Source organism: Uranotaenia lowii, chromosome 2, assembly GCF_029784155.1.
Source record: "Uranotaenia lowii strain MFRU-FL chromosome 2, ASM2978415v1, whole genome shotgun sequence".
NCBI classification, from domain to species: Eukaryota; Metazoa; Arthropoda; class Insecta; order Diptera; family Culicidae; genus Uranotaenia; species Uranotaenia lowii.
In genome coordinates, this window is record NC_073692.1 from 262,399,495 (window position 1) to 262,424,442 (window position 24,948).

A 24,948-nucleotide genomic window follows, 5' to 3' on the forward strand; every position below is an offset into this window, starting at 1 on the left:
TTGGCGGCGTACAGGAGAACGGAGTGTGGAGGCGGAGGATGAACCACGAGCTCGCGCGACTCTACGGCGAACTTAGTATCCAGAAGGTGGTGAAAACTGGCCGGATACGCTGGGCGGGACATGTTGCGCGAATGCCGGACGACTGTCCTGCAAAACAGGTGTCCGCTACGAATCCGTTAGGAACAAGACGAGCGGGGGCGCAACCAAGTGGAGCGTGATCTGGCGAACGTGGGGTGCCCGAGAAATTGGAGAACGGTCGCCATGGACCGAGTGAATTTTAGGAATTATGTTCGTCAAGTTATGTCGTGAGACGGAATACTATGTAAATAAATAATATACCTCATTTTACTTTCAAGGCATGATAGCAAAATTAGGTATAATTTTGCCAAAAAAGTTTGCTCGGGTAGTCTCTTCTTAAGCTGAAATGTTTTGTTAAATAAGTTTTCCCTTGAAAGTTAAAATATTATGTGCAAAAAATAACACCTACTTTCCGGAATTATGATAATCGCGATGAATGAATCATCCTTCCTTGATACACCTCTAGATATTACTTTTCTTTTACTCAACTGTCCTTAGTTCTAAATCTTACTTTTTCTTTTCATTTATTTATTCTGCAGCGATCATCGCCATGATGATGAACGAAAGATTGGGCACCACTGGCAACAGGATAACCAGCAAAAGAATCCATTTCAAATTGAGATTCGGCAATCTGAGAAATGCACGGTGAATTCACTTTTACGTGAAACAACTAAATGTAACGGGTATGTAGCTTCATTTCTATCAATGTCCTTAGGGGACCTTAGGTTCCTATAAGAATTAATTCTCCCTGTTAAGCCACAATGCTACACACATTTTTTTATTACTTCTTCGTTAAAAAAATCAATTCATTATGTTGTCTATACAAAGGAAAATTCACTTTTTACACATGCTCAACAATTCAAATATTGGTTCGTGCCATACAAAGTACAGTCTTGGAAGTGTCCTATCTGGGTAAGCGAGAGTATAAGGGCACTCAGGAACAAATCTCAACAGAATTAAAAATTAATCCTTAATCTTTTTAAAATGAGTTGACGAACAATGAATATATTAATGTAGTGATCACAATGACGAGGTCAGATGAATTGAGATATGTCAGGATTTCAAAAGGTATAAGTGTTTGTCTTAGGAACCAAAGGGGTAAATATTGAAAAAAATGGAACCTTTTGAATGAAAGTTAAGCATTTTTATTGTAAATAACGTGTCTTGTGCTGCATTTTGTTAAAAGTCGTGTAAATTATTAGAACTGTATGAACTTATAGTTTTTTTAAAACTGGTTATGGCCTCCTATGGCTCTTATACACAGCAAAAATTATTTCCTGTAAAATTACGCAAATGTCCTGTAACAAAAAGGAGCAGGACATTTACCGTAATTTTACAGGTCGAAAACATGATTACGTGACATTTAATTTTTAGTGTACAACTTTTTTACAGAACATTTGCTGTAATATAAATGAATCTTCGTTAACAATTTAAAATTAAAGGTTTTGTTAATTAGAGGTGATTTATTTTAAAGATTGCAGTTTTCAGTGACACGTAATAGTCAAAAATTTTTTCTGTGTAATTAAGTAATCGATTGTTGTGTGAGATTCAATTCTGAGAACTGTATGGGAACGCCAAAATTTATACTAACGGTAAGTGACCGAATTTCCAAAACTAGCACGTAATATTTAAGGCTTTGTAACTGCAACGCATGAAACTGCATATTGATGATTGTTATTGGAATATGTAGCTTTACAATCACTTGGCCGCCAGGATTTTTTTAAATCAACTGGTCCTAATTCCAAAACTTAATAAAAAACATGTTATCAGGCAGGGATAAATCATCCCAGAGGATGCGAATCCCGAAAAAAGAGAGCATTGGAAGTCTGTATTGATAATTGTTTTCGAAAGGATTCCGCTGTTTCGAAGCTGCGCTGCTGCCATCTGTGGTAGAACGATGTGAGCAACATTCCGGGTGAAGGATAAATTATAGACGACTTTACATTATTCCAATTTCGCACATCCAAGCTTGGTCCGACACTAATACGCTTCCAATCATATATACTTCCCGGATTATAACCCTTGTATCGGCTGATGTCGAAAAAGTGTCAAATCTTGGTATAATTTTTCAAAGTAATCTTAAGTGGGACCATCAAGTAAATGCACAATGTGGTAAAATCTACGTTGTACTCCGTCGTTTGAAACTGACAGCAAAATGGTTATCCCGAAAAATCTTACCTCCTACTACGATGGCAAACTATTTGTATGAGGCGTCGTCTTTCTGGAACCAGATACCAGATGAAATCAAAATGAATCATAACACTGTTTTGTTTAAAAGAGAATATGTTGCCATAGGTTAGATTGGGATAAGACATAAGTAGTTTAGTTGCTGTAAATAAGATATTTTTTGCACACTTCAGTACAAGCCGATTGCAATGTCTAAGAGCAAGTTCACTGGTTGAGATGGAGATAGAAATTTCGAAGGTTTACAACACATCACAACACATTTGCCGTACACCGGTGTTGGGAAAATCTGATATTCGAACAGTTTCGCGCTGCAAAATTTGTATCGTATAACACTTTTTGGCCGAGGGTGATAGAAAAACACGATGTTTTGCAACACCGAACCGAGTGATACAGTCGGCGTTGCAATACAGTATTCGTGCATGAAACGCTTCGGTGCTGCCATCTTTCTTATGCTCAAAACCTTAGTTGAGGGGAAAATAAAGGAAATTGACCAATTTCAGGATTTTAACATAAAGTGATATTTTCTTTTGTAAACAATTCTCTTATCACTTAAATTGATACGAATTACAAAGAAGTTAATCAACTCTTTAAAACCTACAGCCAATTTTTGTCATGCCCTTGCCAATTAAATTGGCTATCATATATTTCGAGGCGCAGAGATGCCAGAAAGCTGGGTAAATAAATTTTGTTTGTTTGAGCGGTTTTCGGGAGAAGGAATTTCTTTTTTTTATTTGAAAAATGTTATTCCGTCGGAATGTCCGGTTTGAACGCCGCCTTTAATGGTCCATCATCTTTAGAAAACGGAACCCTCGCTGTTAATTCGTCGAGTGTCAATCATATCAAACGCAAATTATTCTTCCGGTGGATTGGATCACTGATCCCTTTGTTGAAACAAGGTCAGGAACGGTTCTGATATCGGAACGTTCCACAGGTGGGATCTGGTTGGATTTTCAGAGAAGGAACAAGAAATGAAACGGCCGACCAACATAAGTTTGTATTAAAAGTTACCAAACAAAAACACTTAATTTAAATTATATGCAAACCTTTAAATTCGAAGAGTCCATCAAAGACCAAATTCACTTGCATTTGTGCTCTACTTGCCCATACAATTTTGAGAATTTTACTCATAGCATTGGAAGAACTTTACAATAATCAGGTCAGGCAAATAGAAATTTTGATGCAGCATTTTTTACGTTTCGACAGAAAATTAGCACTTTTTTAAAAGATTTGTAAGCGTTTATGAAAAAAATCGTGCAGGAACCAAACAAAATCAGCAAATCTGTTGTTTCATAGATGAGACATGCTCAGTTAAGTGAAACTTGTATACTTATCCAATGCAAAACTCTCTCAACAACTTAGAAAAAGTTTTAAGAATGGTATTAGCACTACTATTTCAATAAAGTGAATTTGATTTCAATGTTAAACGATCAATTCGAAATAGGAAAAATAGTAAAAATACTGAACAGCAAATGCACTTGGCATCGCTGGTTGCCCCTAATTTTATACCTTCGTTTTCTATCACACCGGTGGACGGCCAACATTTTTGGTCTATTTTTCACGATAAAAAAATTCCCATCTGTGCTACAGCTAACAAAATTCCTACCACTTTTTCCCAACACCATTGGACTTGCTCTAATAAGATTGTATCTTGAATTGCAAGTCTAAATAAGTAAATTTCCGCCCGTTCCAGCAGCTTCAGTGTGCTTTCCTCGTGTTCCAAATGAACATTTCATATCTCTGAAGATTTTTCACGAGAAGTGTAAACTATTTTGAAAATCAAATGTAAAAAGTATCAAAATACCATTCATCACTTACCTAGATCCGGAGGGATAGTGGGAAATTCGTAGATATGCTCACAAGAGTTTTTCGAGAAAGGAATACAATAGCCGAACTCGAAATCGAATGTTTTCAGCAGACGGTCTTTGAAAAAATGTCTTTCTATCATTCGAAAGTTCTTAACCGATTTATTTCCAACCGTAAATTCAACGCTAGAAAAGAAACAAAGCGTGACTTTTAGGTAAATTGAATAATAGCAGCCGAACTTACGTTGCTCCAACTGTTTTGAGCTTGAGGAATTGAGGAGTAAACTGATAGCGAACGTAACGTCCTGCATTTGGATCCATAATTTCTTCCTCTTCGGTGGCTGAATTGTTGTCCTGATTGGTACCCACTCCAACAGGAACACTGCCTTCCTCTGATGTCTGACCGACTGGGGCAGATTCAGTGGCCGGAGCAACTGGTTCTGGTTTGACGATTTCGAACAACACCGCCCCACTTTCCATATCCCGAATTTTGAACCTTGTGAAATCTATGTCGTAGATGTTCGCATCCGGAGCACACAGATAGTCATCCGTGATTTTGTTCAATTTGAGCACATAGTCGGGCGTGATCAATTTCGTAGGAACATGTTGATTAGCAGCAGGATCATTCGTATTTCCTGAACTTTCACCACCTGCCTTGGCCGAATTTTGTGCCGCCGATATCGAGGAGAGTTTCTTACCGACGACACTCATCCTTTGCGGGTGGGATGAATGTTAGTTCTTAAAAACAAAAATTTGTGAAATTTGCGAAAGTGGAAAAAGGTATTTTTTCACCTCGACTCAGAATGTTGTAAGTTATTGCCTTGGTAATTGCGTGTAGTTTTTTCGCAAATCTGTCGTTCTACCTGTCAAAATATCTGTTTACTTTTTCCATTTTCATGGTGATGGGGTGCATACATGATCATTGAAAGATAGTCAATCTACATTTTTGGTAAAAGTTTTCAATTGATGCATATATTTACCTTGATGATACACAGCAAAAAATTTCTAAAAGTATACGCAATCTAAAATACGAGTGATCTACTTTTTGACCAGTGTAATTCAAAACTTATGTAATTTTACACTCTTTTTGATCTATTTTTGAATCATTGGTATAAACTTAAATTTGTATGATCTATGTTTACACGCCCTGATCTAAAAAATATATCTCAATATAAAATTACATCGAAAACAATGTAAAACACGACAGATCCATTGTTTTCCTTTTTTTCGCGGCATAAATTGTTATGTTTTTATCCGAGATGGTGGTTTATTGTGCGACAAGAAAAAAAATCGCTTCCGCAGTTAATTTAGTATAAAAACCGAACCAAATTCCTTCTAGAATTGAATTAAAAAATGGTAGGTTATAGTTATAGACGAAATGAAAAAAATGGAACTTCAAATTCTCTTTCGATTGCAGGAATTGCTGTTTTATAAATGGATCAAAAGCCGAATCAATGTTGGATGTTTCTAATATTTAGGGGATTCCGATTACTATGCTGTTCCGGAAGGATTCAAGAATGCTGCCTGACGCTGATCGGCAAAACATCGCCCTGTAGGGGATCATCGGACACAACCACAATTCCAGCTGCCAGTGATGGTGTGCGTTTTTTAAGTTTGCAGAGTATCGGCAATACATGTTAAATAAAATGACACATGTGGCGTATTTATTCATAAACAATTCCCAAAGTCTGATTATTTTAAAAAGATTTGTATAATAAACGCTAATATGTTTTGAAATTTACATCATTGTGTATTTTTACACGACGGTTTATGTCATCCGTTTTCGTGCATTGTTTTCGATCTAAATTTACACGCCTCAAAAATTACATTGTTGAGAAAAATACACCGTGGTAGAATTTTATATCAAAATTGATGTTCCGTTTTCGTGCATCGTTTTCGATCTAAATTTACACGATTTTTTCTTGCTGTGTACAAACTGGACTTGAAGGGTTATTTTCGTTATTCAGCGTCAGGGACGGGATTTTGTCATATTAGTCATGAGACAAAAAGTTCGACTAGTGGCCTGTTCGGTCATGATATGAATGTTTAATAATGTTATGAGAAAAATCACTGGTGCAATTTTTGTCAAGTTTATGGATCTTTTGTTTGCCAAAGTTGTTTTAAATTTACTTACTTATACTTACTTAAATGTTCCCGCTCCGATCCTCCGGTGCATAGGGCCTTGGTAAAGACCTCCATTGTTGACGATCCGGAGCCAGCGTCTTCACTTGATCCCAGTCAAGATTCTTGTCGACAGTTCCAATTTCGGCGGCTAGGCTTCGCCGCCACGAGTTTCTGGACCTGCCTCTCCTTCGATGTCCCTCTGGATTCCATTCAAGCGCTTCCCTGCAAATCTCGTTTTCATCTTTTCGCCACTTACGTCCCCAAATCTCGATTTCTAGAGCCCTTTGATGACACCGGCGATGTAGTTCCTCATTTGACATCCAGTTGCCAGGCCACCAAGCGCGGATAATATTCCGCAAGGCAGCGGTTTACAAATACTTGACGTTTTCGCGTCGTTACCGCATATGTGCACCAAGTTTTGCAACCGTACATACGGATTTAACGTTTGAGTTAAAGACTGTGTTAAAGATTCGAATTTTCTTATGTAGAGATATCTGACGTGAGCGCCAGATGTTACGGAGACTCGCGAACCCACATGGTTAAAAATACTAAATGATGGATATAGTAAAATTATCATAAAGCTGTATTTGAAAAACCTATGCAATTTTTTCCGTGTATTTAACGATGTATATAGAAATCTTGATAATTTGTCAGCTCGTTTGATAGCGATCGGGCCCCGAAATCTGCGAACGCAGCCCGTTCCAGATTCATGAACGAGTAGGACTGCGAGTAGGAAGAGAAGTTTTCGATTATCGAATCAAAATTTTTACCAGCGTCGCAATCTGTCGCAGTGCAAAAGTGGAGGAAATATTGAAAGATGCAGCCATGGGTGATATTAAGCAGCAAGGTACGTTTATTTTCTTAATTGCGAAACAGCAACAGTGAATTAAAAGCGTTTTTATTGGTTTGAGACGGGAAACAAGCGATTTCTTATTAGAAATAATATAATAATTGATTTGAAAATCACAGATGAAATTCGAAGCGTGGGTGATACGATTATGTATACCGAATTGCTAGGTATTTGGGAGGTTTGTTTCTTGGATTTAGTGGAGCATTATTTCCATACAAAATAGATCATATCATTAATTGACTTTTCAGTACATAAATCTTTGAAGCAAGTAAGAATTTCAGAATTTTCTACTTGCGAACAGAGCAAATTGGAAGAGTCGCCCACTAGATCTGTTATGCATGTGTGAGTGTACATAAAATAATCAAATAGGATTGCTATGCGTGTTTTATGTTCTAACTTTCTGTGCTCTCTTTAGTCAGTGCTGCCAGAAAGTCTTTTTTAATAGGCTATATGATGGAAGCGGTTGGGTGATGGTTTTGCAGGAGTGCGAGAGGAAAGCAACTTAAATTTCACCCACATTTTCGCTTCGTTTATAAGGGCTTGTGATATAGCTCAGTTGGCAAGTCTGTTGTCTCCTGAGCCGATGTCCGCGAGTTCGAGCCCAAGAGTAAACATCGAACACAGTTGTACCGGATAGTTTTTCAATAACGATCCGCCAACTGCAACGTTGATAAAGTCGCGAATGCCATAAAGATGGTAAAACGACTATAATCGAAACAAAAGAAAGCTTCGTTTATAAAATTACAAAGTCAATCAAGATTATGATGCCAAAACACTAGTTTAACACTCGATTTCTGTATATTTTACATATGACACATACAAACTGTGGAAGGATTGATAGTAATTTGAATTTATTTCAGACCTTAACAAACTAAACAAACATACATATCTACATACATACTCTATTGGGTAAAATCACAGGTAAAAGACCTAACGATTGGACTGTTTGGATAAAATTGTATACATATATGTATATTCGAAATTTTTCAAACATGTCTATGTTTTTCTTTGGAGTCTTGTTTTGACTGACAATTGGCGTAAACTTCCTGGGTTAACCCTCATCTCATATATTTTTGGAGCGGTCGTTTAGCCTAATCAATGGTGTTTGGTTTGTAATCAGACGATCCGGGATCGAATCCTGCCGCCTCCAACTAGTTTTTTTTTATTTGTTTGCGCAGATATTACACGTTTTATGCCTAAGATCACTACGGTCCAACTTGGCTCTGTATGTGTTCTATATTACAATGGTATTGTATTCTGATATTTGTTGATCAATTTTTTTTTAGAATTTTAAATCTGTTTTTACTCATAAGAGTTTACAAATTCTTGTTTTTCGTCCGGACACATTCTTATTCTTGTGGTTTTGTCCGAAGACCTTTATTCTGTTTAGCCTTAAGTTAACTCAACTTAAGGCTAACTTTTTTGTTAGGGGGGTGAGGAATTGAACCTCTCATTGTCTGATTGAAAATCTGACCAGCTAGCTGACTGAGCTAAGGAATTTTGCTCTTCAAGATCGGTACAAACAAAGTTGCATTTTCGAATAAATTTGTCTGTAATTATTTTATTTACATAGTATTCCGTCTTACGACGAATTTGTCTGTAATATAATAGACATTCGAAAATGGTGGGTTTTTCCCACTCAAATTAGCAAAACTTTAAAATTAGTTCAAAGTTTCCACGAAAACGTTCAAATCAGTGTAGTTTAAGCTCCTCAATGCAATAAAATAATTAAATTACAAATTTTTATACAAAACCACAATCTTCTATTGGCATTTTAGAAAACTGAGTTAACAATCATTAATTGATGTTTTTTGTTCTACATAAGAATTGTATATGGTAAACCGGTTGGATAAAAATCGTGACAATCAGTTGAACACTCAATAACTACCAGCTAGACCTTATAAAAGCGATTTTTTTTCCATTTTTGCACGTTTTAGCTTCAAGGTTGCATTACGTTCATTCATAAAATAAGTAAAAAAGCATAATGAAATCTTCAAAGAACCAAAAAACTTCATTTAACATTCATGGAATTCATTTTCGTTCTAAAACGTGTTTTTTTCTGTAATTCTCATACAAATTTTCGATACAATCGTTTCTGTGACGTCACAAAAAATCCAATATTGCTCTCGGCATTACCTTATTTAAATATTCGTTGGTTTAATACCCAAAATACGTACAACCTTGAATCGAATTAATCGGCCTCAAGGATCCATAATTTAAAAAAAAAAACTTCAAACCTGGCAACATTCCTGAATGCCACACAGTAATAAAAAAAAGGAAGTGGTTGAGTCATCAATGCTTGGTCCAGTAGTGTGCCGCATTACTAATGCACAGTCAAGGTCGCTTTTGGAAGTTAGATTTGGATTGGTGCCAATTAAGTGGTGCCCCAATGGCATTGGCACCGGGAGCGATTAGGAAGAAGCGGCTTATTTGCGGACGAGTGTTGGTGAATTTGTTATCAATGAACTGCTGTTCAGGATATGTAGAGCATAATAATAATGCTCCAGTAAGTTCAGAGATAGGAATTATTATACAAATTTGTAATATTTTATAATTCAAATATATTTTGTACTGCCTATAAGTCCCCTATATATTCCCTATTATTTTTGTTTACAACTATTATTCGAAAATTAATTGTTCTTTAAGCTTGTTCAATTTTGGTTAAAGTTCTCAGAATTATTATTAAAACAAAAAAAAATCAATCGCTCGCTACATGAAAAATATACCTGATAAAATGCTTTGAAACCTTGTGTGAATTGGATTTTGGAAAACCCGGTAATTAAAATTTTGTTACCGCTTTTATGTGCTTTCTTCGTCACGTACGTTTTCAAAATTTGAATTTTATTGCACAGGTAGAGGCATCAGAAGGAATTGAAATTATGTTTTTTGTTGTTGATGTTTTACAGGAAATTCAATATCTTCATGTGCAAGCTGTTGCAACGGTCTAGACGAGCAGGAAATCATTTCAGCACTTGGCCAGGAATGGCATGCGGATTGCTTCAGGTAACAAAAATCATGGACCTACAATAATTGACGTCTAATCAATGCGAAAGTTCAATGTGACTATTTTCCCTCATCGATCAACACCACACTCTAATCAGATTATTTTTTTCTTTTCTTTGATTATCGCTGTTACCTCCTTGTTCGTATATCCGGCCAACGTGAAAACGCAGATGCTCCGTTTGTGATACCCACTTGTGTAGTTGGTATTTCGAGAAGGATGGTATGCTATTTTGCAAAGATGATTATTGGCAGAAATACGGAGAACATTGTCAGCAATGTAATCAGGTAATGAATAAATTGATATTCAATCAAATTGAATAAAGGTATTCATAAATTCCCCAAAACTATACAGATAATATCCGGTCCTGTTATGGTAGCCGGAGATCATAAGTTCCATCCAGAGTGCTTTCGTTGTGATGCATGTAAAAATTACATAGGCGATAAAGAAACATATGCACTGGTGGAGCGATCTAAATTGTTCTGGTAAGAAAATCATATTTCAAAGAAGTTCACTATTTATTTTAATTCTTTTTTATCGATCCACAGTGGACAATGCTACAAGCGTAAAATCCAAGAATTAAATCTTAAAACAGGAATTGACATCCCGGACAACACTATGACCCACACTAATGAGAATGATCTGAAAAAGACGCATCATTCGATCCGGTTGGTGGAAATACCTTGGTCCAATGCTAGAAAAGATGGCATTAGATTAGCAGTAGATGGCAATAGATATGGTGTTTCTCAACATTCTAAGACCGGAGATTGCAAAGGTGTACGGATTTCAGAGTAAGTTGGGTTATTTTTCATTTTAAATGTTAATCAGCCGTGTTGATTCTGGTGATTGGTAACTAACAGCTAACCTTTACTAACCATGTGTTGTAGAGTATTTTGTACATTTTATGGGCACTTAGGAAAGTACCTATTTTCTCGTGTATCATCTGCCCTTGATGCTTGTTGTGGGCTGATTCATTGTAGGTAATGTTACCATTTTGTCTAACAAACTAATTAAAAATATTCAAAAGTTTAATCAACATTTTCATGAGACACATTTTCAACCTTTCAGAATCGATTTAGTCACTGATTTAACGTCTCTTCATATCGGGGATAAAATATTAGAAGTCAATGGTACCCCCGTGAAGGATTCTCCATTGGAGAATGTGGAAAAGTTAATCAAAGATTCCGGTAAAGTGTTGCAACTAACGATAGAGCATGACCCAGAAGCTATAAATCTCATCAAACAAAACTGCAAACCCGATGAATTTTGCGATGTGATTTCACGGGATATTGATGGGTCCAATGAACCTATTTCAAGAGATCTATCAACTTCACCGAATAAGTTTGATAAGGAGAGACTTTTCCGTAAAAAAGACGAAGGTTATATGAGTGGATCATCCAGGAAGTTAAAACGAGGCAAGGACACTAACTGTAATAATTGTGAGTACAAATTGATCAATTTACTTTTCGATACCTATGAGGTATGTTCAAAATCATATTGTTTTTTATCGTCAGTCTCTGATGTCAGTTATATCTGTTATCAGGTTCAGATCATCGTTTGATTTATTTTCATTAGATTATTTGATGGGATTTCCGGTTTTAATGACTATTCCTTGCAGCCTCAAACAATCTCAAAGAAAAAGAGCGTAGTTCCAGTATGTCCAAGTTGTTAGACGAAAATCATCAACATCACAGTGGCGAGTTCTACGATCTTTCGCGTACAAAATCGTTCAGAGTGGAGCAAAAGGCTGCGCGTATTTTTCGTGCGTCTGATCTAGTTCAAGGTGAGCTGTTGGGTAAGGGATTTTTCGGTCAAGTGTTCAAGGTGACTCACCGAGTAACTCAAGAAGTGATGGTACTTAAAGAACTTTATCGTGTGGACGAAGAAGCTCAAAAAAATTTCCTAAAAGAGGTAGCCGTATTACGATCTCTGTCTCATCACAATGTGCTAAGATTTATCGGCGTGCTATATAAAGATAAAAAGTTACACTTGGTAACAGAATACATCCCTGGGGGCTCGTTGAAAGAGTTAATTCACGATTCTGGATTGCCACTCCCGTGGGAACAGCGACTCAGCTTCGCTCGGGACATTTCGTGTGGTATGAGCTACTTACATTCCATGAATATTATTCATCGAGATCTGAACTCTTTAAACTGTTTGGTACGAGAGGATAAAACAGTGATCGTAGCTGATTTCGGATTGGCACGAATATTAAAACAACCGTTTACAACTGCTTATGAAAAGTGTTCACAGTCGAATGGTTCTGGATCGATTGGAAGGAGAGAGCGTCCAAGACGACAAAGATATACCGTTGTGGGTAATCCATATTGGATGGCTCCGGAAATGATGCGTGGAAATAAGTATGACGAAAAAGTGGACATATTCTCTTTCGGTATTGTGTTATGTGAAATCATCGGTCGAGTGCAAGCTGATCCAGATTTTCTCCCAAGAACCTCGGATTTTGGTCTCAATCAGGTGGTCTTCAAAGATAAATTTTGCACACAATGCCCCGAACCATTCTACAAAATTGCGTTCCTGTGTTGCGATTTGAACCCTGACAAGAGGTAAGAATCTTGCCGTGGATCCATTGACTATATTGACGCATATTCAAATTCACGATTATGTATTAAAACTTTTGTATTTGCTTCCAGGCCACCTTTCGACTTGTTGGAAATTTGGTTCAAAGGTATGGTAAGGAATGGTGTACCCGGGTCTCTGTTTCCACCCCACATTGTGTATGAGATCGAGCATTTTAAAGGACAGAAAAGTAATGATTCCAGTAAGTGTACAACGCCTGATGGATTGGCCACACCACCGGCCAGTGGCGTGAAACCTTCGATGAGCTTCAAACGAATAAGCGAAGAAATAGCGGAAGATCAAATGGGTAAGGAAGTCATGAAAAAAGTGGATATGGGTATTGATATGGCCGATAGTGTAAAATGTTCATTAGAGTCGAACAGTGAAATATCAATGAGAAAATCTCCAACAGATAAACAGGAAATAAGCACCATTATCTCTAACAAGAACCCCTGCAGTGGTAAAAATAACGTTAGTGGATTAATAGAAAGTGAAGCGTCAATTCCGACTTCCCCACATTTAAGTAAGGATTTCTCTCCGAACGGGGATCGCATAAGGGACAGTATCAGAGCAAAGCGTAGACAACGAATGCTGATGAGCCGTGAGCATCAGCGCAAGTCACTAGATGCAAGTAACTTGGTGATGAAGTTATGTGATGCTGATTTAGCTAGTCATAACGACACAAGCTTATCAGAACCAACCAGTTTGATACAGATAGATACCGATAGGCTGATTTCACCGGTTGCAACTAGAGACGTACTAAATAGCGTGCGAGATACTTTAAAAAAACATTCAGATATTGTCATTAGAACAGAAGAAATACCTAGGGCCAAACACTACGGAGAGAAGGGTTTCATTATAAATTTGAATAATGGAAGTTTGACACTGAATAATGTTAAAGACCTCGAGGGTTGTTCTGACTTTGATTCGAGTTGTGATACAAGTTTAAATTTTATTGAAGTTAATGAAACTAGTAGCTCTTCAGTGCCAGCACTCAAAGAAAAAGTAGATACAATGACTACGGAAAAGGACGTGAGAAACATTTGGTCAATTCATCCAAAGTCTACTACTGACCAAAATGAACCGACGTCAATCAAAAGAAATATGGAAGATATTAAAACTTTTTTAGCTATGAATCGTAAAGATTCAACTGAAAAGCAATACGAGAAGGAAAATCTCAAAACTGAAGCTACGAATCGGGATTCGAAAAGTCGAATATTCAGTAAAATAAATCCGTTGGCTAATATTCTTGGCGGGAGGAATAGTTCACCGGACAAAACTCGTTCCAAAAGTCCGGTTAAAAAAGGAAAGGTTAACTCAAAGTTAAATTCTGTTAACGATGATCCAATTTTGGAAAATCGTAATAGTTGTTCTTCTCCTTCGTCCAGTTTGAAAAAAAGTGATTCAGGCAATCAGTCCAAAACCTCGCAGTCAAATAATGCAGATAAATCGATGTTTAGCTCGAAAAAAATTTCTCCTACTTCGGATTTGAAACCTCAGTCCAGTTTTGGAGCAAATTTGTCTGCCGGAGAAGTTTCTGGCAATGGCATTTCAAGGCTCAATGCAACAAAAAATTTATATTCGGATAAAAATTTTCCTCACGTTTTTAACTATAGGAGCAACAAAAAGACACCAAATACACCAATATCTCATGGTTCTGCCGTCGCTTCGGATGCCATATGTACAAGTAGGTATAGTACTTACTCTATGAACACATTTTCAAATAATCATAGTAATAAGTTAAAAACAACTTCAATAACCAACTCAATGAGCAGGAAGCCTCCAATTAGTGGAAGTGTACCTAATAATAGTTCAGGAATAAATTTACTTGGCCTAGGAAAAAATCGTACCTTTAAACCTAAGGAAAACAGCTCCAAACAGCAATCGAAACTCCGGAATTCTGTGTGTATTCAGGAACGACCAGTTGAACGATACGTGGCCTTATCATCTCCCCAAAGTAGTGGTAGTGGTAATAATTCTCGAACTGAATCACCTTCGCCTACTGGAGCAAATGCTAAGATTCGATCTTCTAATCGCGCTACGATGTTGTCTCCTGAGAATATTCACAATCTAAATAAAAGACTCCTGGAAACTCGCAAAAACACAAAAGATACGGGAGCTTCTACGAGTAATCCAATGGGTTGTGCTCAGAATGGTTATTTGGATACCAGCGAGAATGAAACAAGTCAACCCCGCCCGGGTCATCCCCGACGCTTGGGTGGAGATGCTCATAAAACAAGTCTTACTAACATAAAACAGAAACGCATCGATGCTAAAGCTACTTCAGATTAGGTGTTCCAAAATCCCTTCGTTATTTTTTGGTCATGTAGGTAACTTCATCTCTCAATGTTAAGTTCATTTGGATGATAATGGATCTGTAAGGTCAAAGAGCTTAACTGGTTCCTACTCATCCTTGATTACAAAAAGTTTTGTTTCAGTTTTATTACGCATGTTTTTTCGAGAATTATTTCATTCAGGTACATATAGAGATTTTAAGATTATTTTTTTGGCTTTGCGTAACAATCCGTTGAAGACCTTGTTTCAACGATAGTTTCACTGGCCCTTCTATAGGAGCCCTTTCGCTCCAAACCAGAAGAAAGAAGAAGAAGTTTCAACGATAGTGAAGATAAAATTTTAAATTGGTTGATTTCATATAATTTGTTATTTATTTCTGATCATGTACCGCATACTTTCTAAAACTTTTGAAAGAACTTAACTTTACCGTGTCCATCAATTGAGGGGATGAATAACACGAGAGTGTTAAAATCCCAGAAAAACAAAAAAACAAAAGTGTCCATCAATTGTAACTAAGGTTTACAATTGAAAAAACATCTTCGAATAATTACAGTCAGCTTCACTGCATCTACTTATATACTTACTTACTTACTTAATGATCCCGCGCCGATCCTCCGGTGCATAGGGCCGTGGTAAAAGACCTCCACTGTTGACGATCCGGAGCCTGCGTCTTCACCTGGTCCCAGTCAAGATTCTCGTCGACAGTTCGGATTTCAGCGGCTAGGCTTCGCCGCCACGAGTTTCTGGGCCTGCCTCTTCTTCGATGACCTTCTGGATTCCAATCTAGCGCCTCTCTGCAAATCTCGTTTTCATCTTTCCGCAGCGTGTGCCCAATCCGTCTCCACTTACGTTCCCGAAAATCGATTTCTAGTGCCCTTTGATGACACCGGCGATGTAGTTCCTGCATCTACTGTGTGTTGAAAAACAAATTACAATATTCCTTTGCAGGATACGGAAAACTCAAATGTTGATATGAAATTTTGGTTAGAGTACTGGTACAAACTGAAATCACTGGAATCTTAACTTGTACTCACTGGAGATTGGTATAGTACTAACTCAACAAACTATTCGACTCTGTATTAATATGCTTATGGAATTTTCTGGAAACGACAGAATTATATCTATGAATTACGTATAGAAGATTCTAGATCCTTCTAAGGAATTATAATCGAACTTTCTAGAAACATCGGAACCTACAATAATATAGAAATGGAACATTTTGGAACCTTCCGGGGTAGAACCTGCTAGTAATGGAATTTTCTGGGTAAAGAATCTCCAGAAGTCCTCGAATATTGGTTGCAACGATTCCACTAGGATTCACGAAACGTTCTTCTAGAATTCCTCAAGGTCTCTGAATTTTCATGTCAGACAGATGACCAATCTGTTTGTTACTCTAGATGAAATTAATATATAAATATACTTGTTGATTAAAAACATTATTACTGTCTCATCATTTCCACAATATCAGCGGAAAGCTCTTCCTTTTTGGGCCTGCTTTTTTAATTGACCCAAAAGATCTTCAGTAATGTGATAAAAATTGCCTCTAGAAGACAGTTTTAGAAGGGCAGTCTTCACTCGTTTGGCAGATGCTATGTCAGAAACATTGATTTTATCGAGAATTGGAGAACAAACTTTACATACCTGAAATAATGAGATTCAATCGATTAAGTCCCTCGAGGTTTTTCAAAGTCTAGGAACCGGAGAGCAAACAGGCACAAGCCTTACCAGCTTTTGCTAAATGAGGGAAATCTTTTACATTTGTAACATCCTCCATATGGTTGAGCAGTTTGCAGTTGGGCCAGGTTACGCCATAACTTTTCTCTAGTTTCTAAACTTATCTATGAATTTGTCATACTCTGCTACAACGTCTGTTACGGTATGCAACAAAGTGAATGCTTTGACCCTAACAAAACTAACAATAATGTTGAATACGGTCAGCTGTGTTTCTTTGAAAATCTCTCTCATGTGATTGGTGAAAGGAGAGTACCCGTGATGGGAGACCATGTCCGTGCTTAAGCGCTCATCGGCTTACTCGATTTCAAATCAAAACTCCAGCATATATACCCTGCCTCTTGTTACGATTCAAGACTTAGGACCTCACATCTGACAACTAAAGGTCTAGCCTTTACTCGTAACTCAAGGCTCACTTGATTACCACGACTATTGTGCGCTTCGCCTCTGTTCGAGACCACTGCTAGAGACTAATGACCTCTCCTCTAAAGACTTGAGGTCTTGGCTCCGCTTGGTTTGGCTCAAGGCCCTCTCCTCTTTGTCCGCCCGTGTGCCGATCGAGAGCAGCTTTTTCTGGACACACGCTTGTCACAGGAGAAACACTTACGGGGCTTGTGCTGAATCGGAAGCAGCTTATCCTAGACTCGTGCCTGTCACAGCACACGTACGGGTCTTTTACGCTTGCGATTCAGATGAATCCCGACGGTGATGTCATCCTACCCGGCTCGAGTGGCTCATCCGACGATGACGAGACCACTCTACGTAAATACTCTTAACCCTACGAGTTCAACTGCGGAGAAGGTCATGTCTTATTCCCGTCTTATCTCTCAGACTACAAGTCTAGCACTGTATCATCATCGTGCAAGACGATCCTATCGCTGCTAAACGTGTCGGTAGCCAACACTTACACTATTAGTCAATTTATAAAATCCAATCGTTTCAAATGTTTGTAAAGGTAAACACCATTATAAGTGTTGGCGAAATCGTTTGAAGCCGGCGTTATAGATCCTGGTACTGCGCCATTGGCATCTAGAATGTTGATTGTCTGACATGCTGCTTCATTCGGTTGTTCTGAGGAACTATGCTGGAAACGTAAGTTTGGATGTTAACGGTTTTGCAATATGAGAAAAACGTGGTATTAACCGCCGGTAGTAGCTAATGGTTTCCAAAAATAATTTCATTTCTTTTGGGGTCCTGGGAAGAGGCCAAGTATTCCACTTTACGAGGATTAGGTTTAACTCCTTCGGCCGTTACAACATGACCAAGGAATTCAACTTCCTTCCAAGACGTCTTCTTAAAACCGAATCCATCAACCGTTGAAAAGTCGCTGGTGCGTTTTTCAAACCGAACGGCATACGAACAAACTAGTATTTGCCGTGGTCGACATCGAAAGCGGTTTTCGGGATATCTTTGGGATCCACCTCGATTTGGTGGAATCCACTAGCCAAATCCAAGACTGTGAAATATTGAGCTTTTCCCAATCTGTCTAAGATTTCACTGACTTTAGGTATCGAGAACTGTCAGCGGGAGTCTTCTTGTTGCGTTTTCTATAGTCTACAATTCTGATTTTGAATTGTCAGACTTTAGGAACAACCCAAATGGGAGAAGTCAATTGAGATGGCGACTCTCTAATTATTGCGTTATTCAATAGCCTATCAATTTGGGCTGATTTTTCTCCCCTTAGATGATAAGGATATTTGTATGTTTTTTGATGAATTGGTTTTTTATCAATAGTTCCAATATTATGCTATACTTCATGTGTAAAGATTAACTTTTCATCTTCATGGAAGAACACGCTCTTATATGGCTTTAAAGTCTTAGCCAAGAGTTTTATCTCTTTGTTTATTGTTGTTTATTAGAATAAATCAACGGATCATATGTAGGTAGATCCTAATGGTAACTTAGTAGTAATTACAATTTAAAATAAAAATTAACACAGGTCTATACAGTTCTTGAAACAGTTGAAATTTTCTCCGGAACACGTTCCTTGAAACATCTAAGTCGAAATGCTTAGAAAAGCGATTGAACGTTTTCAATATGCCACTGAAGGCGCTGTTCGCTCCATAGTTGTTGAGACGAATAGGAACATAGAGCTGCAAAAGCTGGTTTCTTAATCCTCGGGGACGCACACTGAGAGGAATGGCCTCCAGCAAAACAGGACAGTCAACTCTGGACGTTAAGGGATAAGCAACAACTAGAGAGCGCGTTGCGTTTCTGCGGGCTTGAAGCGTATCTAGGTCTATAAAGCGGCAGCGATTATCATAGCTTGGTAAACGGAACGGGTCTTGCCAGTTCAGATGAAATAGGGCATACCCCATTAAGCGACGGATGGATAGCCTCGATTCGTTTAGCCCCATTCTGGTAGAAAGAGCACCAAACAGCTGAAGCATACTCGAGGATGGATAGTTCATTCAGCAGTAAAGACTTTTCAGGCAATACACATCTTCGAAGTCTTTGGCCATGCCAAATAAGAATCCAAGGTTTCGGGATGCTTTGTCCACGATATAGTTTGTGTGAGTCTTAAACTCCAGCCGTTGATCGAGAATAACGAGAATTGATTCCGTCTCCGAGAGCGTACTTCACATAAAAAGGGTGTCGCTTACGAGAAAATCATACGACCGAGCATTTACTGCGATTCAGGGGCAGGCAATTGAAGTCACTCCATTGAGCAAACACATTGAGCTGCTGCTGCACAGCAGGGCTTTTAACTTTTTTCGACGATTTCACATGATCAGGGTTGATGTATGATTTATTGGCTCCTGTATCCACTAGGAAATTCAGCAAGCCTTTTGTTGTTGGAATTCTAACGTATGGGACGAAGTTCAAGTTGGTTTTTTGTTTAATGTGACCATCTAATAATTTAATTCACCTGCCTCTACATGTCGAATTTTTCCTCCCCCCGTCCCTCTTCCAACTCACTGTTGTGAACAGTGCTGCAAATAATCAGTGTCAGATTTCAATTTTCAATTGAATTTACTGCAGTGTACGCTCAGTTCATTTCCATCTGCATTCATCTGATAATGAGCAGAAAGCTCAATCCCGAAAGCACTCAGCATACCTGTTCACGAATTGCAGGACCATGAGTTTATCCAATCTTCATTTTCAGTATCAAGCAAACATTGCTGAAAGTGAAAAAAGCTCAATTCGCTAATCATTAAGTTATCTGAATGGTGACAAAGCTTGTTCGATGCGCTAGACTTGCGGAAATTGAATAATTACTGCTGAGATTCCTATTTTTTAAGGATTTTGATAAGAAAAAAACGTGATAGTGTGTAGAGGTGAGGTGGGAAGGTTGAGAAATAAATGTTCGGGTTGGCGAGAAGAACGCTGGCGAGGGAGCGTGTGGGACGAATGTGGGGGACAAAATTACGACAAAAATGTAACAAAATTATGACACAAATATGACAAAAATTTGGCAATAAAATTACAAAACATGACAAATGTGGTAAAAGCACGTAAAAGTATGACAAAATTATGACAAAAAAAAATACAAAAATCTGACAAAAATGACTTTAATTTTACAATATAATAAAAAACCAGCGCAACTCTGTTGAAAATATGACAAATTTGATTTAAAAATATTACATTTTTTTAAGACAAGCGGGATAAAAATATGACGAATACATATATAACAATAAAATGACAATATCATGACATAAAATTGTGATAAAAATAAAACAAATTTATGACATATGTAAATAAGACAAATATGACCAATTTATGATTAAAATACAAAAAAAAATAAATTGAAGGGACAAAAATGTCGTCAAACAATGTAAAATTATGACAAATGTCAAATCTTTCAGAATGTTGCCATTTTTAACCAAATTTGTCATTAATTTGCCATGTTTTTTTCATTTTATTGTTAAATTTTTTAAGATGATTTTGTCATATTTATCAGATTTTTACCATAATTTTGTCTTATTTTTAACACATTTGTTATATTTTTGACTAAGGTTTGTCGATTTTTTGTCATTTTATTGTTAAATTAATGTCATATTTCTGTCTTAATTTTGACATATTTTTGTCAGATTTTTGTCATAATTTTTTAATTTTAGTGTCTTGTTTTGTTATTGTATTGTCAAAATTTCGCTATAATTTTGTAATATTTTTCATATTTTTTGTCACATTTGTCAAATTTGAATCTCATCTTTCAGATTTTTGTCATATTTTTTTTATTTTTTGTCAGTTTATAGTTCATTTTTTGTCATATTTAGGCCATAATTTTGTCATATTTGTCAGATCTTGGTCATACTAAATATTGTCATAATTTTGTCTTTTTTTCACCATATTTATTACATTTTGTCATAATTTTGTCACTTTTTGACCATAATTGTCAAGATTTTGTCATATTTGTCAGATGTTCGCCATGTCGTCATCAAGAAATTTATATTCATCTCTCTTCCCGTCCCCTCTGAATAATCGTTTAGTCTTAGCGAATTTCCAATCGTGTTTTCTTTTCCAGTCCCATTTCAAAATTTTCGAAAATGGCAAAAACAAATGCCTACTGAATTTCGCTGACACTGATTGAATGCTAAAGCTACATTCACCGATCGAATGCAGTGAGTGACAGAAACGCCTAAGCGAAAGACGCTTTCGTAGCAGTCGAGTGAAACAAGTTAGTTCGGGTTTACGAGTAAGCTTTCTACTGACTGATAGACATACTCGCAAAGCTTGCCGTAAGCACGAAGATGACCGAGCCGATCAGAAGCTTTTATATTCGTTGACTTTTCTATTCCATTCATTTCAGTTCAAGCTTTTTACACTGATAGAAAATCACAGTCAATATCATTCGTTCCTTTAGAAAATTTGCAGAATTTCCGCCTTCGCTTTGAATGCAGGCTTTGGCAAGACTTTTTTATTAGATGAATGTTTTGAATAAGGCTTGAAATCGTATTTATTTTCACTTTTGTTGGGGTATTTGTGTTTGAATTTACTGTTTATTGTTGTTGTAGCTAGAGGCCAAGCCTCGTTCTCGCAGACAGTTTTATTAACCAAACCTACCAAGTCAGCACATCCTACCAGCGCATCACTCGCTCGTAGACTGTGGCGTGGTCGGCAACGATGTGTTCCTAAAGCTGAATTATTCCATTGTGCCATAATATCGAGAAACATGGCTTTGAACTTAGGCCAGTTCTCACTTTGACCATCGAATGTCGGGATAGATGCCTTGAAAGGTTGTTGACCAATAACGACTTGTGGTGGTTTAGAGGTTGTATTCTCGGAAATGTCAATAATACATGTCTCAACAACAGCTGACACTTCCTGGTTTATTTGATAAATGAACCATAGAATTCTTCATTCTCCTCAAATCTTCTTCTAATAAATAATCAGCGATCCGATTGTGAAGGTTTACGAACTCTGTGGCTGCATTCAAACATTTCACAATTACCTTGAGTTGGGTTTGGTTTAATTGTACCCTTGGATTCCGCACTACAGCCTCAATTCGTTGTACCTTCAAAAACACAAGTCCACGTTTCCGAAGTAGAGCTACATATTTCTTGAAGACATCATTGTTATTATCAACTTTAACTGATTTTGAAATCATGCGCGTCGGTGCATCCGAAAATCCAACGAACTTTTCACTAATCTTCCTAGTGGGCGAACGCTCGAGCGGCATTTTGAAAGCTTCTTTTTTGTTTCTGCTTTTATCACTTCTTTTGCACCATTAACGTGTCTGATTTTACTTAACTTTTCATCCTTTCACTTAAAGTTTTCATATTGTCTCTATCCTTTTACCTCAACTGGTTTTCTCTCTATTAACTGTATCTTCACTGTATCTCCGCACTGTATATCTGCTTTGAAGGACTAAATGTTCCGTTGCAGGAAACTGAATGCAAAAACGTTGGCAGGAAAACTCGGTTAGAACACTGGAAACATTAAAATCGCCGACAGTTCAAAGCTCTAGTATTTTCACTGACGTTGATAGGGATAACTTTCTTGGTACTTGGATTCACAAACATATTTTTTTTTGTATTCGGGAACACCTAATTTTCACTTAAAAAGCAAGCTTAAGGATGCACTTATACTCACTGAAGGTTGGAGCAATTTTTTTTTCTTGGGATTTTCATCCAATAGCATGATTCATCCCTAAAACAAACTAAACAAATTACTCGATCCTATATTTATATGCTAATGGAGTGTACTGGAAACGTTGGGATTATATGAAACAATTACGTATAGAATATTATAGATTATTCTAAGGAATTATAATGAAACTTTTAAGAAACATCGGTGAGTACAATGCCAATGCAATGATATAGAAATGGAACCTTCTATAGTAAATAATGCTGGTAATGGAAAATTCTGGAACTTTCTGTTATGAAACATGCTAGTTGCTAGTGACTGAACTTCCTGGATATAGAATCTTCTAGAGTATTCTTCAAGCGTATTGGTATACGCTTGAACATTCATTGAGCACCTTGAATCCAAATTTTGGCACCTGAAAAAAATCTCGTTAGCATCTCCTCTTCTCTATGATCAACTACAGATTTACCGCGTAATATTGAGCCCCAAACATCGTTTAACACCACATTTTTTCCTCCCTCGCAGCATTTCGGAGCTGTATTATTTGAGTAAACAATAAGTACTATAAACAAACAATAGACATTAAAACTCTTGATTTTACATAGATGATAAGATAAATTGGACTGTGATATCATGTATATGTGTAATGAATTAACCTGTACTGTCTACTAGCCTAGATAAATCCAATAAAGCTAACAGAATAGTCTAAGGCGATCTTCGACTGACAAGAAAGAAGCAAGAGTAGTTAGATTGAGTTGTTCGAATTCGTTCTGAATCGTTAGAGCAGTAGAATGTGAGAAACAAAACTGTAGTTTGATATGTGTGTATTCTTGAAAAATCATTAACAGATGGGAAGTGAAACCGAAAATGTATAAGTGAGTAAAAAAATAAGACATATAATTTTACTCAGATCCAAGTAAAAGACAACTGAACAACCTGGTGTGATACTGAATTTGTATTTTTCGATTTTTTTTGGCCATACTAGTTTAGGACCTGATTTACCAGAAACAAAAATTACATTCCGCTTGATTGGACAAAAGCGTGAAACTGAGAGAAAAAAAACCAACTCTGCCGTTCAGTTCGAGAAATGATTATTTACAAACCAATCACCTATAGGATTTATATTTAGTTACTGCAGACAGAATAATTTATTAACGACCCGCTTAGACAGTGCGTGTGCCATGTGCACATATTTTGTTAAACCAAACACATTGTTCTGAAATATAAAAACTAATAACCGATACCATGTAAGCATTGTAAAAAATACACCGAAAGAAAATCCCAACTGAAATGAGTTCCGAAAAGGAGTTGCTAGGGTCCTCTATTGTTTGGGCAGTTTTCTTTCCAAGAATTTTGAAGTCCCCAAAGGAAGGCGATTTCAATGCTCCGAAACGAGGAACTAGAACCACCGATCCAAGCTACTATCGTCTGCGAACGGTACGCTAAACTGGTAAACACGGTTTAATCCCTATGGGTTAATCCTGATTAGGGTTCGAGTGTCAATTCGACATTGAAGTTAATAGCTTGTAACATTTTCCGAGGCATTCCAGAAAAAATATTAAGAAAATCTTCCTTGCTTCATCGTTTTTTTTTTGGTCGACATTGGAGGTCTTTTACCACGGCCCAATTCCCTGGAGGATCGGAGCGGGAAAGTAAGTAACCCAAGCAACCAAAAGTCTCATATCTACTCAAACTCGTTCCTCCAAAGTTCGAATTTCGCTGAACAAAGGTTCCAAAGGGAATTGGTACCGAATTTTCTTGAATGTGAGCATGAAAGCTACAAAAGGTTCCTCAAATAGCCTTCTATGGACTTGAAGTTCCAACAAGTTCCTCAAACAGCTTTTTTTGTGACATGTCAATTGCATCCACACAGTACATAAGTTACAAATTAGGTCTCAAAAAACCTTCTGTGGACTTCAAGTTCCAAGAAGTTCCTCAAACAGCTTTTTTTGTTACATGTCAATCGCACCCACACAATATAAAAGTTAGAAATTAGGTCTCGAATTGCCTTCTGTGAACTTCAAGTTCCAAGAAGTTCCTCAAATAGCCTTCTGTGAACTTCAAGTTCCAAGAAGTTTCTCAATTTGCCTTTTTTGTGACATGTCAATCGCATCCGCAAAGTATAAAAGTTACAAATTAGGTCTCAAATAGCCTTCAGTGAACTTCAAGTTCCAAGAAGTTCCTCAAATAGCCTTTTCTGTGACATGTCAATCGCATCATTCAGAATAAAAGTTACAAATTGGGTCTCAAATAGCCTTTTGTGGACTCGAAGTTCC

At 37.2% G+C, this 24,948-nt stretch overlaps 2 protein-coding genes across 6 annotated transcripts; one reads left to right on the forward strand and one right to left on the reverse strand.

The window, feature by feature from the left end:
* The first annotated feature begins 501 nt into the window (after window positions 1-501).
* On the forward strand, window positions 502-23,913 carry LOC129743866 (LIM domain kinase 1). Of its 4 annotated transcripts, none has more exons than XM_055736079.1 (9): window positions 502-761; window positions 9,948-10,044; window positions 10,215-10,329; window positions 10,397-10,527; window positions 10,591-10,833; window positions 10,930-11,022; window positions 11,111-11,481; window positions 11,661-12,606; window positions 12,694-23,913. In XM_055736079.1, exons 3-9 carry the CDS (start codon window positions 10,267-10,269, stop codon window positions 14,909-14,911), a joined length of 4,065 nt encoding a protein of 1,354 aa, XP_055592054.1. In that variant the 5' UTR covers window positions 502-761; window positions 9,948-10,044; window positions 10,215-10,266; the 3' UTR covers window positions 14,912-23,913. The 4 variants fall into 4 exon arrangements, with proteins under 4 accessions (XP_055592054.1, XP_055592052.1, XP_055592053.1 ...); XM_055736077.1 differs by lacking the exon at window positions 502-761 and adding an exon at window positions 6,908-7,038; XM_055736080.1 differs by lacking the exon at window positions 502-761 and adding an exon at window positions 9,415-9,547.
* LOC129743867 (protein unc-119 homolog) lies at window positions 4,058-4,957 on the reverse strand. 2 transcript variants are annotated; one of them, XM_055736081.1, is made up of 3 exons: window positions 4,860-4,957; window positions 4,312-4,805; window positions 4,058-4,253 (listed from the first exon to the last, which is right to left on the reverse strand). In XM_055736081.1, the coding sequence occupies exons 2-3, from the start codon at window positions 4,776-4,778 to the stop codon at window positions 4,073-4,075; spliced, it is 648 nt and encodes a 215-aa protein (XP_055592056.1). In that variant the 5' UTR covers window positions 4,779-4,805; window positions 4,860-4,957; the 3' UTR covers window positions 4,058-4,072. The 2 variants fall into 2 exon arrangements, with proteins under 2 accessions (XP_055592056.1, XP_055592057.1); XM_055736082.1 differs by having other exon boundaries at window positions 4,312-4,927.
* Window positions 23,914-24,948: the final 1,035 nt, after the last annotated feature.

Coding starts and splice junctions, on each gene's coding strand:
- LOC129743867 (XM_055736081.1), bottom strand. CDS start 4,778: ATGAGTGTCGTCGGTAAGAAACTCTCCTCGATATCGGCGGCACAAAAT. Junction 4,254..4,311: donor CTCAAAACAGTTGGAGCAAC/GTAAGTTCGGCT, acceptor TTTCTTTTCTAG/CGTTGAATTTACGGTTGGAA.
- LOC129743866 (XM_055736077.1), top strand. CDS start 7,017: ATGGGTGATATTAAGCAGCAAG. Junction 10,330..10,396: donor ATTGTCAGCAATGTAATCAG/GTAATGAATAAA, acceptor AAAACTATACAG/ATAATATCCGGTCCTGTTAT. Junction 12,607..12,693: donor GATTTGAACCCTGACAAGAG/GTAAGAATCTTG, acceptor ATTTGCTTCCAG/GCCACCTTTCGACTTGTTGG.